Source organism: Chiloscyllium plagiosum, chromosome 25, assembly GCF_004010195.1.
Source record: "Chiloscyllium plagiosum isolate BGI_BamShark_2017 chromosome 25, ASM401019v2, whole genome shotgun sequence".
NCBI lineage: Eukaryota > Metazoa > Chordata > Chondrichthyes > Orectolobiformes > Hemiscylliidae > Chiloscyllium > Chiloscyllium plagiosum.
In genome coordinates this window covers 17,095,509-17,113,692 of record NC_057734.1, presented here as the reverse complement: position 1 = coordinate 17,113,692, position 18,184 = coordinate 17,095,509, and the positions used below count along the sequence as shown (strand labels likewise).

The window sequence follows — 18,184 nt, the reverse complement described above, 5'->3', positions numbered from 1 at the left end:
CAATAGGCCTTCTATATTGAAATTTCTGTAATGTATATTTATTCTACGCTGTGACCTTTAATTCAGCCCATAACCTTTGCAGAAATATGTTGTTACATACATTTAATCTACGCCATAACCTTTAATTCAGTCCCATAACCGTTGCTACTGCCAGCTTGTGTGTGTTTGGCTTTTACGGTGTCATTTAAATAGTAAATACTTTGTTATATTATGTACAGTTAGGAAAGGCGCATCTGATTAATATGAGCTGTGAAATCATTTATTGAAGATCGGACCAATGTTGTTCGTAGATTAAAAAACAGGTTGCTCCTCTCCAAACAAACATTTACCAGATACTGCTACTATTCTGCAGAGAAATATTTGTTAATCATTGTAAAATATTAAACAGATGCAGAAATTGTCCATTTTCATTTCTTAGAAAACTACTGATCTGCACAAAGCAACCTGTGATTTATGTCAGATAGAACAGATTGGAATTACAATATAAAACAGATGCACAGTTTTAGCCTCCTGCTATTGTGTGATTAACAGATTTATGTCCTCCCACTCAGAGTGCTTGCTGTCCATTAGGAACAAACATGTGCAAATAACATTCACTGATACTTGTTTCAAAAGCTTGTTTGTATCAAAGTCCATTTGGACTTTTAATTCGAAATAGAAATCATGATGTCACTTCTCAATCAGTATCTTAACTATGGGTACAAGAACTATCACACCAGCTGTAAAAATCAATTAATGTGGCTCACCTGAATTGGATTAAACACAAGTGATAACACAGATGGAAGAGTGCTAATGTGAAGCACAGTGAAGTGGGACTTTTAACTAGTTTCTGCTGAAAAATTCAAATGAATGACACGGTGGCATGATAGATTGTGCAATTCGTAAATCTCCTGGTCAAGGACCTTGGATTGGCAAATTGTAAAACGGACTGTTGTAGAGTGCTATGACTTTTAAAATTGCAAGGATTTTAAAACCAGCAGGGATGAGTAGAATTTTCTTTTTAATCTATAATTAAAAACGACCTGACAATAAATGTTGAGCATTTTTCAGTAACAAGTGAATTATAAATTTAACACCGATCCCAACACCATTCTGTTCAGGGAATAAGAGTCTGAGCATTTTTTTAAACTTAAGGTTTTAAGCGGGGGCGGGGGGGGGAAAGAATGACACCTTTCATCTGTCCCATTCTGCCAATTACATAGGTCCACATTTCACGCGTAATCTGGCCATCATTCTAGACTATTACATTTCTCAGGTGGTGGCAAGATTCTTTTGATCTAATTTCAATTTCTATATAGTGGCTAACTTTTTAACAATAATATAATTTTCACCACTGCTAATTGTATAATTCTGCTCTATTTCTTTACACCAAATCACAAGTGCAATCCTACAACAGTCACTCGGCTCCAATAGTAATTAATTTGGTAAAGTGCTTTGAGACATTTCATTGTGATAAGGTGCTTTAGAAAGCCAAACATTATTAACACCATCATTGTAAAACCACCTCAGCAGGGCAGATTTATGGCACTCTTGACAAGTAGGAAGAAGCAGCCACCGTTATGATAAATGCCACATTTCACTTTGGAAGAAATTATATTTTTCTTCCACTTTTCTCTCCTCCTCTTCTGAAAAAGTTGATTCTTGCTGGGAAATTGTTTAATTAAGTGCTAACAGCCCACCAGTACCTTGCCCAAGTGGCCATTATTCAAGGGTGAGCCTACAGAGAAGTGGAATTACGATCAAACCCAATTCTATTCTCACATTATCCACACATGGCTACTTTTCAGAAGGTCAGTTAGGTTTGTGAATGTTGGCTGGTTTTCATTTTCAGAAACTCTCATCAGGTCATTCTACCAAGACAAGAAACTGAGCTATTATTCAGAGGAGAAGCTAGGGAACATTACTCCTTACAAAAGTGGCAGAAGTGTGGAATTCTCTCCTATAAAACTCAGTCAATGTTAGTTCAATTTAAATTTTTAAATCCGAAACAGACTGTTTTCTGCTAGTCTCGAGGGATGAATGGATGGAGTTAGGATTCAAATCAGTCATCATCTGACTGAATTGCACAACAGGGGTGGACAGGCTGAATGACCTGCTCTGGTCATGGCTCAGTTTCATGCTGCTGTTATTAACTATTCCACCAGAGGAGGAGAGAATGCTCATTTACATTTTTGGGATCAATTTGTACACCTGAGTACATAAAAATACCCGAAAACTTCAGACAGGGCAAAGAATCAGAGAAGTAATAATGTGACCACATGCACAGTAATGATTCAGACAAGAGTTCAGTTTGGAATGTCAGAATGTCACAATGATGTCGAAAGAACAGATTCACAATAAATAACATAACATGTCTTTTTGGTCTCTCCCTCCTCCCCCCTCCATTCCAACTTTTACACTGAACACAGCATGGCAGCAAAAATATACAGCTGCATCCATGACACAGTACACTAGAATCTTTTTCGAAAGATACAGGTTGATGACTGAGCAATGGATAGGGAAAAAGAGGGAGGGAAGAGATCAGACATTCTGTATATAGGATGCTCCTTTTTTTAGAATATGTACATCAGTTTGATACAATACTAACAAGATTCAGTCAAAAAACAAAAGCTTAAAAAACATTTTTTTCTTTTTTTTAAAAATTCAAGCACTGTATAGAAGTTGAAGATGCAGCATATCTTTGTGGGGGCTAATGTGGGTTTCTACCATGTGCTTATTCTGACATGTGTCCATCTGAAAATGGCAACAGACATGCCTGACCCCAAATCATTCCAAGTCTGGTGCTCTACACTTTTATTATCATGACTCATCAGAATAAACAAGGAAGAATTAGGGGATGGGCAAGTTTGAGGATATGAGCTCTACAATTTTTTACAGGATTTGTTTTATTCTTTAAAGAGAAGCACTGCTCCTTTCATTTGTTTGAAATTAAACAATTTCTTGCTTACTACCTAGCCACTTTATGGAGAATGGAAACCCCACTTCTGGTCATATCCAAGATTTCCACTGGAAGTGTCAGAATATGCACATTCCCAAGTCCAAACTTCCTGCAGTTTCCAGGATTCTGCAGGTCAATTGTCATGGGCATGAATCTGAGCATGTTCCAATCTCCAGGATGAAGATTCAGCAAGCTCACAAATCATTTGAAACAGATTTGCCAAACACCATAACAATCACAGTCAAAACAACTTATCTACAATGACTGCAACAGCCGTCCCCAAAAATATCCCTCCTCCCAATCTACTCAACTACCTGCAACCTGGTTTGTGAAACCTGGGGCACAGTAACAGGGTTAAAAAAACTTCTGTTAAACCACACTGGCCACCACTAAAAAAATGCTGCAACTTTCAATACATCCTTAAAAGCATTTCTTCAGCAGTATAAAGTACAGGAATTAACCCGATTCAGACAGCCTCATTAATGCAAAGCAGCTTCTTTCACATCCCTGAAAACTGGTGCAAAAAATATGATTTCAAAGTTTAAAAAAAACCCTACAGAGCAAATGAAATCAAATTATTCAATTTGTGCAGAGACTCAAAAAGGCACAAAGTTTACCACAAGCTGTTGCCATAAACCACTGCTTTATTGCTGTAACCCACCAGTATAAATTATACAATTAATACAACTAAATTAGGAATCAGCATGACACTGCTCAACAATATCCTCTAATCACTGAGAAAGGCCTTTCTGCCTGCATGAGGAGGAAGTGGCTTGGTCTGACAGATCTAGATGAGTGGGAAATATTGGGAGAGGGAAATATAATGATTTTTTAAAAATGTAATGGTTTTGAAACCCATTTAAATCGATAGGAATCTTTATTTATAGGAGCAGATCAAAATGAATAAACACACTAAACAGTTGACAGTTCGCGTCCATATGTTGTATCTCTGAATGGTAATTATTCCAGACAAGTTTTTGTGAATTTTTTTGGAAGAGAATATCACTGATTGTAAAACAGGCACATTGTGAGAAAAATGCAAATTGAAGAAAAACATATTTCCTTACCCTTTTAAAAAGAACCAGTCCTTGGTCTGTTACAATCAGCTTCTTTTAGACCAAAAAGCAACAGAGATGCCGAATAAATATCCTTATCCTTTGTTAATGTAATTTCATTCTATCACACTATCCTCTATGATGTAACTCATACTTCTAAAATGTTACTTCAGGTTCCTTCCCATCACCCATTGGGCAGTCAATTGAAGAATGCTGTGTGGATGTTTGGAGAAATATTTCATCTTACAGTGCAGAAAGGATATTACTGAATCTAATACGTGGAAAAGTCAAACAAGTCATAACAACAGCATGTAGCAAAGTATGCTGTGGATTCAGTAGCTACTTTAGACCCACAGAAGATTTGGTTTAATCGCAAACACTTCATTTATTCTGTTTCATATACTGTAGAATGTTTCATACACCAGTAAACAGTAATGAGTCAAGTTTGGACACATTAGAAACTTGAGTGATTGTCCAGAAGTGTCACCCTCAAAATACAGGAATCTGAAAGAAATGCAGAATGACTCATGGGGACAAAAGTATGAAAGTAAATCAAACTTTTAAAAAAATGCATGTTTCAAAATTTTTGTACACCAATAAATAATTCCTAATTTTCTCCAAATTTTTAAAAGTTGGATCATATTCACAGATCAAAATGTCATGGCCTATTTTAAAGACAATGACAAAACTGAGGTCATTCCAACAGTTTCTGTTCTTCTGTTCACATTGTCAGAATTTATAATATTTTTCCTTAATATCTTTCATATGGATCATGGTTTTCACTTTTAAAATGTTGAGTTCTAGGCAATTCATTCAAAACGACAATTTAAACTCATACATATCCAGCTGTAGTATGTGAACTCATCTGAGGGATTTTTAACATTAGACTTCTCAAAAATGAAAATTAATTCAATTTAACTGTGTGAAGTTAGATTACAGTTGTCTAATCATTCCCTGCAAAAACAAAATATTGTAAGAACTACATATGAGGTTCTTGGCAGCACTCTTAGTTTGTACAGACTGAGAATACTATAAAAAATTCTTGGCTGTGAGTGCATACAATAGTAATAATAATTGTAACTGAGAATATTTAAGTCTTCAACAACAATAAGGTTGGAACTCTTTCAGCACACTCCTATTGTAAGCTTTGTTAAAAATCACACAACACCAGGTTATAGTCCAACAGGTTTAATTGGAAGCACTAGCTTCTAATTAAACCTGTTGGACTATAACCTGGTGTTGTGTGATTTTTAACTTTGTACACTCCAGTCCAACACCGGCATCTCTAAATTGTAAGCTGAGTCTGACTGCATTGAAAGAACCCCAAATTAGGAAGAAAACCTGATACACCAGTTTGACTGAATGTTGAACATCCCACTGAACTGTGTTCATTTTCGAGTCAAAGCCTAACACCAACAAGGTCAACAACATTGCTGTGACAGGGATAGGCACTCCTAACACTAGGAATTCATGTCCTAATTAGCTATGCATTAGTCAAGTAGCTCAATGGCAGCCAGTACACCATGTGAAACTACGATGTGGCTGGGACTCCAATCAAGGATTTGTGGGTTGAGGTTAACCTGACTTTCTTTCTGGAGATTGGAAGAAATAGCATCGCCTGGACTGGCAATAGAGCTACTACCTTCTGGCCTCTGAGTCAAAAGGACAACAATGAAGTGCCCCAATCACCTGGGTGCCTGCCATTTACATTTTATTGAAAGGATCTCCCATGATCATGCTGATTGCTGGTCCAGGATTTCTTTAAGGTTACGATGCAAACATTAGGGCTGTTAATTGAGGGCCAAGATCAGATGATTATTACATTGTCCTTTACTAAATCTGCTGACCCCCTCTATGTGATGTATCAACTGAAAGACAAAACTCAATGTTGTCTAGCTGGTAAATAAATGGGAATTATTGCACCATTTCATGTTAACAGTATCATTGCAACGAATATGTCCTTATGGTCACTGGATGTACATTTTAATACTCTGCAATTTATAGAAAACTGCAAATGATCGCAATTTTATAAATATTACAAACCTCCCTTACCTATTTCATGTTTATGGTATATCTTTACATATGGAGAGCAAACACTACCATATGCAATTTCCACCATAAAATACCAGATTGTGTCACAAGTAAGCAAGAAATGCTTAACATTATTTCTGGTCATGCACCTTTAACTAGATGGAGAAGCCAGTAACTGAAGTCATTAGTAACTCCTACATCCTGTGTAACTGTATAGTAACATTTCAGCTAGGTTTACCTGTATTATGTTTTGTGATAAATGTGTTACAATTTAGTATTAACATCTAAAAGACATGTTAACAAAGTATAACAATACTGCTAAACACTTGTTTTCAGAGTTTAGGACAGCCTTTTGTCATAGAAACAAAGCCTAAGAAAATGTTTACTATCAATAGTTTCTACTGCATATGCAAAACATAACAATTAAAATCTTAAACTCTTAACAAATTAAATTTAGTTTAGTGAGTTTTCTCTTTCATAGTGGCTTATGAAACATTATGTTCATTATTAAAAATATGGTGGAAAGGGGGACAATTCATAGATCTAGCAGAAATACAACAATGTTTTTCACCAACCAAAGGTGCACATAGTTGGCATCCATTTGGGGTCCATTGTTTTTATTAATAATGCATATGGTGTAATAAATATTACAAATAGTGGCATCTTATTCACAAATTCTAATGTTCTTATGTAGCTTCTCGGTTTTATATTCTCACAATAATACTGACAAAATGTGCATTGTTTAAGAATATTTACATAATATAGACATCAAAGACACTGTAACACTTACCAGTAGAATGGGCACCTTTCATTGATATGGAGTTCATATGAAGTACAAATCACTGCTCCAAGTAATGCATTATATAATGTGCATTAAACCTCTTTCACAAATTCAAACACCAAAAGTTCTCAATTATGGTTGAATCCAAAGCTGATTCAAAGAAGATACTCCTGAATTCGTAAGATCATTTGCTTCAAATGAGCAATTTGCCTCTGCCATGATATAAAAGAGCATTGGCAACTAGCATTCAGTTTTTTATATGGAGGACCTGTTAATTAGATTATGTCATCAGAATATTCGTCCTTTCTATGCTGCTTGTGTTTTTCCAAGTTTAGGTATTTTTATAACAATTTCAGCCATTGTACATTATTAAACCACCATGGGTCATGGCACTTAATTTGTGTTGAACCTTTCAGAAATAAAGTTGATCAGTGCATGATACGTAACACTAACTGATATAACATGCATTTTTAGGGCACTATTGGTGGAATCATTCTTAGTATTGTTTGACAAAAGATGAGACAGATTTTGTCATTTTTCAAAGCACTGCCTAGGTACAACATGGAAAGGGAAATTGAACAGTGAGGATGGCACACCCCCATACAGGCACATGGAAGGAACTCCAAGGTTCTGCTCAGGACTTATACTCTTCCCTGTCCAATTTTCCCTTTTGCTCTCTGATGAGATGGAATAGGCAAAAATCTACTGAGCTTTAAAGAATTGAGGTTACTATGCTGAGGGATCCATGCTAATTTCAGTAGAATTTTCTCTGAATAAAAATTAATTTTTGATCAGGAAATAAACTGCAAAAAACAAAGTGCAATATCAGAGCTAACTCCTGCAACAATGCAGAATTAGTGAGTTCTTGTTACAGATTTGGGCACTTATTGGTTAGATCAGTTGACCGTATAATTTTGCATGTGCATGCTGCACTTTAGGCACTATTTCTTTTAAGAGGTGGCCTGTACAGACTAACTGTCTCATTTAAGAACATACAAGCTGTACTAATACTTCCTGAGTCTGAAATCTGACAATATTGCATCAACTCAACATACACTAATGTATAAAGTGAGAGAAGGAAAACAATCCCATCTATGGAATTGCCACCAGTGTTGCCCGTGCACTAGGTGGCGCTACAAAATAGTACAGATACAATTGTATCCAATTTCATTTTTTAAGGAGCAGGAGGTGAAAGTGGAAAGGAAAGAAACAGATAAAATGGTGGGATTTTTGGGATAAGCAAGAAATAAAAATTGGTTTTCTTATTGTATGATAAATATCAATGTTAACTAATTGAACTTACACCCTTAGGATCAGCAGTGTTGTCTCCCCACACTCTTGACAAAGTCAGGTTATATATTTATTACTGATTCAAAAGTAAGCTAGCAACATTATCCCACTTGGCAACAGAAATTATTATGACATCATCCTGTATGAAAAGCAATTGGAACTGACCACAGACTAGCCTTGTTCCATCATTTAATCTCAATTTCTGTGAAAGCAGTAGTCCATGGCAATGGTTGTGGCAAATTTTGAGCCCAATTGTCTCCTTGCTTAATATTATATTTCAATACGCATTAAATGCAGTAGTTCTAAACAAAAATATAACCTGAAAAAACTATACACATCACCGTTATTTTTACAGTTGAAATATGAGGTTTAAACATTTTAGTGGTACTGTAGCTGAAACAAAATGCAACAAAGAAAACCAAACGAATTTCAGCGTTGATGTTGCTCCCTAAAATCGGATTAATAGCTGACCCTTGTTGCGACTGACCAGTTATTAAGATGTAACAATGCATTGTCACTGTGTTCATAGAAGACATGTTCAATAAAGCAACTCATGCTATGCAATCACCATTTAAAGATATTCTCATGTTGTTACCATAGATTCTTGGTATATTAGTTCTTAAACATTATGTACACTTGCACAGTAATATCAATGATAAATATTTTACTTTTCTCTCAGATTGGTTTTAAAATCTTCCTTAATCTGTAAAGTCCATTGGCACTTTGCACTTCATGGTGGGAAGGGGACAAAGACTTTATAAAACAAATCATATGCTGCGTAGATCAGAAGTGTAGAATGTAGGGATTCCTAAATTTTTTCATCTCACTGGAGTAAAGTGTAGGTTGCAGCACACATTAATGTCCCGTCATGCAATGATTTTAAAATCCTCCAAACTGTGACAAGTAATCTAACAATGGAATGGCTTCCAGTAATCCTTGATCAGTATCTATGAACATAGATATCAGGACCAACTAGGTCTGTAGATCAGCATCTAAATATGTACAATAACTGAAAATTCTCCAGCGGTAGCAGAATAGTCCACCAGGTATTACAGAAGCACGACGGGTCATGATCAGTAACTATAGTTATATATCCAGTAACCATAGACACTTGGCAAAACACAGAGAACCTTGTCATTCGTTATCCATGGAAACTTGACAATGATGTGTGACTGTGTTGTCATCTAGCAACCACTGAAACCCTATCAACAAAACAGGCCACAAAGCAACATTCGAGTAGCCAAGAAAACTTAGTGACAGCTGAGAGCTAGCAGATATTAACAAGTTGACAACCTGGCAATCCAGAATGGCAGCAATCATTCTCTTGTCATCAAAGAAACATTGCAAATAGCAGGGATTTGGAATGGGATAGTGGGGGTGGTGGTGAAGGGTGAGATCAAGCACCAACACATAGTTGTTTATCACTGTCTGTATAACCATGGGAATAAAGTAATCCATCATCCAACTGATGTTTGCAACCACCCAATGTTGGGTACATACAGAAAGCAGCAGCTGGTAAACACATGATACGTAGCAAGGTAGCGAGTCCGAAACAGCAAAAGAAACCCAAGTCAGATGACGATGATACTTATTGGCACATGGTGCTATTCGTGACAAGTATGTCACAAAACAGCATTTTGAGAGCAGAGTAACCATGGCGACAGATGCACCACCGATGATGGGTCAACGTTCAATGTGATATGTTGCAGTTCAGAAGCAAAAGAAATCTGAGTGAATCAGTGGCTAAAAACACAGGTCTGTCAGCCACTTGCTTTGTATGTCAATGTTCCTCCAACTCTCTGATATGAAGCAAAGAACACCACCAGGGCGCAATGACACATGACAAAATAAATTCTCCAATATTATTTGGCAACATCCTCTAGTCCATTCTTGTGGAGTTGGCTCAAGAACCCCAGTGGTTACTGTGGTTTCAGTTAACAGATGCTACACTCGTTCATCAATACTTCCAATAGAAAATACACAGCCAAACTGTTCCAAAAAGTCTCACATTCATATCTACATACATGTATGCATATATATAGTATATATACACATATATATATATATTTCTATATATATATATACCTTATTTTATGGGATCATAATTAATTAATAACAACACGCTGGACCACGTACGAGGTGATATAGAAGTAGTTTGCACAAAACCATCCTCAGGTCTCTTGCTTCTTTTCCCCGACTCACGCAAAAACGCTCTCCCTTAAAGTCCATTGCTGTTCCTGTGGCTGAGAGGGGGTTTGGTCAGCTCTACCACTGCTGAACGTGACTTATTCAACATCTTAGGGGCTCTTCGGAGGACTCTTTGGGCCTCATTGAAGGCTTCCGTTAATTCTTTCTTCCACTGGATGAATTCAGGATCACTCTGGTTGGAAAAGAAAATGCAAAGGAGTTAGTCAGAGACACTGTGTTTCTATTTGGATTTCCCAATTTTCTCTGAAAGTCATAATTAGTGCTAGGTACAGGCTTTTCCTTTCTATCAGCAGGAGAATTCTGATACCTTTGCCATTGTTGTTTGGGACTCATTGTCACATTTAATTTGGGGCCTTTACAGGTAGTATAGACAGTAAGATATGTAGTAAGATTGCCTCTTATCCTCATATGGCAGAACCCAAGATTGAGAAGTGATAAAATAGACTGATTTTTCACTTGTGCAGCATCAAGTAAATGTTCCGTTAATGAAAGAAGGAGCCATGACTGAATTTCACTCGCTTCAGAAGAGGAATTCTTTATCACTTTGAAACAAGAATACTTTGTGAATAGAAAAAGAATGGCTGACATGTTACTGAATTATTGAAAAATCATTGTAAGGATCTTAATGATTTGAGCTACAATAATTCAATCCTTTTCTTGAACAAAAGTGAGCTAAAACAAAGACTAATAGGTAGTGAGAAGGGTATAACTGTCGTATAGTTCTTCCTTATGACTGCATCAATGCCATTCAAAATGAAGTTTGATGAGACAGAGCAGACGCACTTCCCTACCTTGCAGGAACCACTCACCTCACACTGCAGCACAAATTGCTTTCCTCCTTTAATCCGCAGGAGGATACATTTCTTATCTTTAATCTGAGTCTCTTCCACCGACACTATCTGCTCCATCGTTAACAGGCTTTGCTAGATTAACAAAATTTTAAAAAAAGTTAAATTCATTCAAAGATGGACCTGAAATGCTTGCATAAGTTGATTTTGCTATGGACTGCATTTGGTTCTCTGCTAGAATTTCACTCTAAGTTATAGCATCCTAGCTTTGGGATAAGCCATCTTAGAAAGAGAGGTTCATAGTTAATATCACTTCTGGCTATATGTTATCAGATGCACGAAGTTAGAGGGATGTTTGATGAAGAGGCAAATTTAATGATGAAGCTCTGTTTTTCTTTGGTGATAACTTTTCTGTAGATGGGCTAGATTCTGAAACGTTAATGTTTTGTGAATGGTGAAGGCTGTAAGGTACAGTTGTTGCCAGAGGATAGCCCTGCTAGCCTATTCATTTCCCAAGACATATGCCCAGTTACCGGGCCAGGTGGGGGAGGGGGGGTGATTGGAAGCTGAGAGGGAGAGAAGGAGACTGCAAAGGAGAGAGAATAGTTTTATACCTGTCAACAAATGAATACTCAGCTCACTGAAGTAATGAATTCTTTGAAAAATCAACATGGAATCTGTAATGCAAGACTCCACAGTTGAAGAAGCTTATTGTAATGAACATTACTAATTTAAACATGGAAAATAGGATTGCTGAATTTAAATCAGAGATTGGGATGTGAAGTGCTGTACAATAACTAGGAAATCCTTGGTTAAATTTTCAGCTTTGTGCAAATACAGTGGAAAATAATAAATTGTTTATTTTAGAAGGGAGAACAAAAGAACTGAGTATTATTTAAATAAAGAAAAGACTGCAAAAAACTGCAATGAAAGGTATTTTAGGGTACTTGCACATGAAACACAGAAAGTTAGCACACAAATGTGGCAGGTAATCAGGAAGGCTAATGGAATGTTGGCCTTTACTTCAAGGGAGTTGGAGTATAAGAGTAGGGAAGTCTTACTGCAACTGTCCAAAGTACTGTTGAGACCACATCTGAAGTATGAGGGTAGTTCTGGTATCCCCTTATTTAAAGAAAGGTATCATTTTAATGGAGGCAGTTCCCAGGTGTGGACAGATTGTCCTATGAGCAAAACTTAAACAGATTGGGACTGTACTCACTGGAGTTTAGAAGATGGGGAGGCGATCACATTGAAACATATAGCATTCTTAAGGGGAGAAAGTGAGGACTGCAGATGCTGGAGATCAGAGCTGAAAATGTGTTGCTGGAAAAGCGCAGCAGGTCAGGCAGCATCCAAGGAACAGGAGAATCGACGTTTCGGGCATAAGGCCCTCCTGAAGAAGGGCTTATTCCCGAAACGTCGATTCTCCTGTTCCTTGGATGCTGCCTGACCTGCTGCGCTTTTCTAGCAACACATTTTCAGCAGCATTCTTAAGGGGCCTGACATGGTAAGTGCTGAGTGGCATGCCATACAAGGCTACAGGCCAAGTGCTGAAAAACAAAATTAGAATAGTCAGGTGGTTTTTTTTGACCCATGCAGAGACTCAATGAGCCAAACGGTCTTTTAGTGTGCTATATACCCCTGACTCTGATTCCCCTCAAAGGAGAGTCGAGAACCAGAGGCCATAATTTCAGAATAATGGGGCAATAACTTCAGACTGAGATGAGGAGGAATTTCACCTTTCAGAGGGTTGTGATTCTTTGGAACACCTTGCCATAGAGAGCTGTGGCGACAGAGTCCTACTGTATATTTAAGGCTAAGATAGATGGATTCTTGATCAGTAGGGGAAGCAAGGACGATGGGGATAGGACATGAAAGGGCACACGAGGAATATTAAATCAGCTGTGATTCTATTAAATAGCAAAGCACACTTGAGGGGCCAAATGGCCTACTCCTGTTTCTATTTCTTATGGTCTTAAATACACTAACTGTGACCTTACCTCTCGGCGGAAGGCACAAATGATGGGTGTATGATTGCTAAACTATGCTGGGTGTCTTGTGCCAGTTTAGATGATCTGGCTTTTAAGAACATAATGTTTTCCTTGAGCTGTGGCTTCAAGTTTTTAATGAAGTGCCAATGACAATTGGGGACATTGATTCATTCTTCTAATTTTGCTTCTCTGAGTATCCAAATATCCCATAAGTCAACACAAATACAGAAGGTATTGTTACTCGATGACTGCATTTCCAAATGATGAAAAAAGTTCCCTGAAATCAAAAATTCAACAAAGTTGCAAAAACATCTTTAAATAAATTTTCCTTTTTAAATTGCCCTCATTCAGAGTATGATTAACTGGAAGGAGGAAGTAAAAAGCTCATCAAGAGAACACGGATTCCAGCTGCAGGAACATCAATGATTGTCTGCTCTCTTTGTGACCGAAGCATGTGACTGGAAAAATTATATGGAAAGAAAACCAAGCAGTCGAAAAATCCACAAATACTGCCAAGGTTTTCTAATTTGTAACCTATTTGCCAAATACACTATTCTATTAAGTTTACTAGCCAGGTTTCCAAAGAATTTCAAAACTTGTATGTTATAGTAACTGACAGTCAGTAAAACGATCAAACAACATTTACCTCGAAAAGCTCAAGACTTGTTTTATTCCACCTCTTAACTTTTCAGAAATGCAGACATTCAGAAGCAGGAAGGACCCTTAGCCAGGGTTATTGAAAAGATTATCAATTACATACAATTACTTGTTGGTTAATTACTTCAAGATATTACTTTGATTCAAATTCGTTTCGGTGCTTTCTACACTTGTTTACATCTGCTAATTTCGACCAGGGAATGGTGTTGAAAGTGATGAAAGAGTTTTGATTAATTTAAGATCTATGCACATAAACGATTGCTTGCAGACATTGGTACACAAGTAGACTTTCTCCTTGGCATACAGTATAACTGAGAGAATGAACTGAGAGGCAATGTTGAGCAGGGAGGTGCAGATAGGGCTTCAAATGCTCTCAAGCAAAAAGCCATATCTACCAAGGATTCTCAGGCAATTATCCCATCTGTGAGGAACAACATGTCAGATCTCTCCACTTTGGTGAAGATGATCTTATTGAAATCCCTCCAGTGCAAATGCAACCTTAGAGCAAGGTGAGGATTTCACTGCAAGTTGTCATCACCTTTTATTGGTCTGGTTCTTTCAATGAGGCTCATTCCTGATGAAGAGCTTTTGCCCGAAATGTTGATTTCCTTGCGCCTCGGATGCTGCCTGACCTGCTGTGCTTTTCTAGCACCACTCTAATCTTGACTCTGATCTCCAGCATCTGCAGTACTCACTTTTGCCCTCTTTCATTGCAGGACCTGGAGATATTTGCAACATCTCAAAGCTTGCCATTCACTATTGTGTAAGGCAGGTCACTGAGATTGACTACTCAATGGGAACTAGTGACATTTCAAACTCTTACAACAGAAATGTAGAAGCAGAACAAGCATTTGGGTTTGCTGAGATTAAATGTTTCCAAGATCTAGGATGCCAGTGACATTACTTTGCAAACACAGCTTCTCAATTCTGGCCATAGCAGAATCAAAGGGATTGCATTCCATCAAATGTCCAGAGGTAGCAAGTCACTCAGGTCAATGTCTGGTAGTCTGGCAGCAGCCATGATGTTGTAACCCTTTTTCAGTCTGCTGTGCTAGCCGTATTTCAGCCATAGTAAACCAGAGGGTGACTAATGGACATTGAAAGTTATCTAGTGACAGCATAGCTGATGACTCTGGTGTGCCCCCTGATGCACTCATGCTCAACATGCATACAATGAAAGTCATGCCACTACAAAAAAAATGTGCAAGAGCAGGGCTTTGTTGGCTAAACCAACACCTATGTTGCCTGGACAGCTTTGGAAAAGGCCTGCAGAACTTGGTAGATTGGAAGATTCATTGCACACTACAGTACTGTATTCAGCAAAACACTGTGATCATGAAGGCACAGTTCATGCCAGGAGCTGTAATGTGAGCAGTTGATGAACATGAGTGTGAAGGAGAACAAAGAGAAAATGTAAAGAGAAGGCAAAGTAGACATTCCCTTTCTGATTGGGCTGTCTGGTATGAATGCTGGTGAGACGAAGTGACCACAACAATGTTCAGAATACAACAGGAGGCAGGTGGGTTCTCCTCCAAAAGTCATCATAATGCCTGTGAAATTTCAATCATGTGGACAACCTGAAAAAAGTTGGCCCCGAAACTGAAGGAGAATGGACAGAATCTGAGGAGCTGCTCCCCAATCATGGTCGACTTTGTTGCTGATGAGCTCATAGTGGCAGCAGAGAACAGAGCTCCCACGGCTGGAGCCAGCGAGGCTGTCACAGTAGTAGAAGTTGCGGTGAGGGCTGGGAGCTGCCCTTCTGAAGCTCAGCGGATGGGGTGCAAGGAGCAAGGTTAGGGCTTGACAGCAACGCAGTTGGGTTTTGGAGACCAAGGCCAGGAACCTGGAGAGTAAGTAAAGTTGCAATGTTGGGAAAAGGGACAGAGGAGGTGTCAAGAGATGTAGAGAGGAGTGAGGGATGCAAAGACAGGGATGGGAGCTGTGAAGGAGGAGGAACGTTCAGTAGAAGTGGAAAAGAGGGGAGGAAACACTGTGTGGGGTTGGGAAGAGGGTTTTCAAGGGGAAGACAAGGGTTGGAGGTGGATATTTAGGGGGAGAGAGAGGAATAAACATTTTGCCAAAGGAACTTCCAGTGAAATGAGGCCCAGGAAAATTGAGGCAATGAATTCCTTGCAATTGAATATGGAGTCCCTGTCTTCAGACTGCAGCGGGGGGAACCTGTAGCGCATGCTGTAGTAATGAATGACATGTAGATATTTTAATATTGAACAGTTTCATTTCATAAATATTTTCATTCATGTGATATAACATCACAAAGCATTTCACATTTCTTGCGATACTGTGGTTATGTTAGATACAAGAATGCAACCATTTAGCTGTGACCTCACCAATCTGTGTTTGGCATGATGGAGTTTTTAATTGATTGATTTATTTATTGTCATGTGTACAGTGAAAAGCTTTGTTTGTCATAGAATCCCTACAGTTGGAGACAGGCCATTTGCCCACAGCCCCACCAACTCTCTGAAGAGATACCCTCTCTGATGCTTAACACTTGGAAGAAGCAACAAAATAATAAAAGCACATAAAATGCTCATGACCATGATTTGCTTAGCAGCACCACTACTGACAAATGTCTGAATTCAAAAGATTGAATCTACCTGATTAAGCCACAAGTAGCAGTTGGTACAAGAACCAACAAGAGAATCAATTATCACCAATCTCTTGCAGATACATTTCTGCTCCTACATCTTATGATCTTATTGCTGGTACGAGTGACACAGGGCTTATGCAAACAGAATCCCATCTTGAATGTTAGGCGATCCTCCGTACTGTGTTATAGTACTATCATGCTGAATGGGATAGATTCAGAATGATTACCAGTTTGAAACTGGGCTTTTATGAGGTTGTACAGGCTAACTTGTATTCCACCACAACTTCACACCCTGGCATATCAATTGCTCTACCATTAATTACTATCAAGCCAGCTGACTAATCCAATGTTACTGGGGAGTGTAAGACAGCACACAAAACTAACATCAGTTATAGCCAATAATGAGGTACAAACTTGGTGAAGAAGTAGCACAGAATGATGTTCATGCTAATAAGCAGTATACAATACAAATCTAACAGGAGGAGGTGGACCATCCTTATTTTCAATAGTGGCAGAGCACAGCATATTAATGAAAAGAGCATGGTCAAATAGTTTGCAAACACCATTAGCCTGAAATGCGAAGTGGATCATTTCTTCCTGCTCAAACCCCTATCATCACAAATATTGGTCTTCAGACAGGTTTATTCAAATCATGTGAAATTACAAAATGGCTGAAAGCACTGGATATAGCAAAAATTATTGGGTCCAATATTCTTTATTTTCCTTTTCACAGGATGTGATCCCTGACAATTTTAACATTTATTGCCCTTTTTTTAAAAATCATTCATGTTGTGGATGTCACTAGTTAGGACAGCATTTATTGCCCAGTTGCCCTTGAGAAGATGGTGGTGAGCCACCTTGATGAGTCCACGTCTTTTGAGTCCATCCAGGGTGCAGCTAGACGGCAGGTTTCAGGAGTTAGACCTAGTGACAGGGAAGGAATGGCAACATAGTTCCAAGCCAGGATGGTTGTGACTTTTTCAGAAACATGTCCCTTATAGTGGTACCATATGTCTGTTCCTTGTTCTTCTAGGTGGAAGGGGTTGTGGGTTTGGAAGGCGCAATCAAAGGAGGTTTTCACAGTTGCTACAGTGTATCTTACAGATGAAGAAGACCGCTCTGACTGTGCATCACGGGTGGAGGGTGTAAACGTTTACAGTGGTAGATAGGGAGCTGATCAAATGGATTGCCTTTGTCCTAGTTAGTGTTGAACTTCTTAAGTGTTACTGAAGCTGCACTCATCTAGGTAAATGGAGAGGGTTCCATCACTCTCCTGACGTCTGCCTTGCAGATGGTGGACAAGCTGTGTAGAATTCCCAGCTTCTGACCTGCTGTTGGAGCCATTATATTAATATAGCTGGCTCAGTTATGTTTGTAGTCAATATTAGTCTCATGGGTATTGATAGTGAGAGATTCAGCAATGGGAATGCTGTTAAATATAAAGTGGAGATGATCAGATTCTGTCATGGTAGAGATGAGCATTACTTGGAATTTGTATGGCATGAATACTACTTACCAATTATCAGCCCAAGCCTGAATATTATTCAGGTTTTGTTGTGTTTGGGCATGGACTGCTTTAGTATTTGGGGCATTATGAATGGTACTGATCAGTGTCAAATCATCATGAACACCCCCATTTCTGACTTTATGACACAGCAACTACCATTAAGAAACAGCGGGAGATGTTTCTGCCTAGAACACTGCTTCAAGAACTCCTGCAATATTGCTGTGGAGCTTAGATAATTGGCCTTCAGCAATTACTATCATCTTCTTTTATGCTATCTATAACTCTAACCAGTGGAGAGTTTTCCCCATGACTCCCATTACTTCAATT

The 18,184-nt window shown here is 38.4% G+C and overlaps 1 protein-coding gene across 2 annotated transcripts in view; it reads right to left on the bottom strand.

Moving 5' to 3' along the window:
- grk3 (G protein-coupled receptor kinase 3) overlaps positions 1–18,184 on the bottom strand; it is a 300,505-nt gene that overhangs the window by 4,173 nt on the left and 278,148 nt on the right. The window contains exons 20-21 of one of the 2 annotated variants that reach the window (XM_043715595.1): positions 11,113–11,226; positions 5,220–10,475 (exon numbers count right to left, since the gene is read on the bottom strand). The exons of the other annotated variant lie outside the window; for it this stretch is intronic. Of the exons in view, the coding sequence (XP_043571530.1) occupies positions 10,314–10,475; positions 11,113–11,226 (276 nt within the window). The 3' untranslated portion in view covers positions 5,220–10,313. Of the gene's footprint in view, positions 1–5,219; positions 10,476–11,112; positions 11,227–18,184 lie in introns of those variants that run through there. 2 annotated transcript variants of the gene reach the window in all.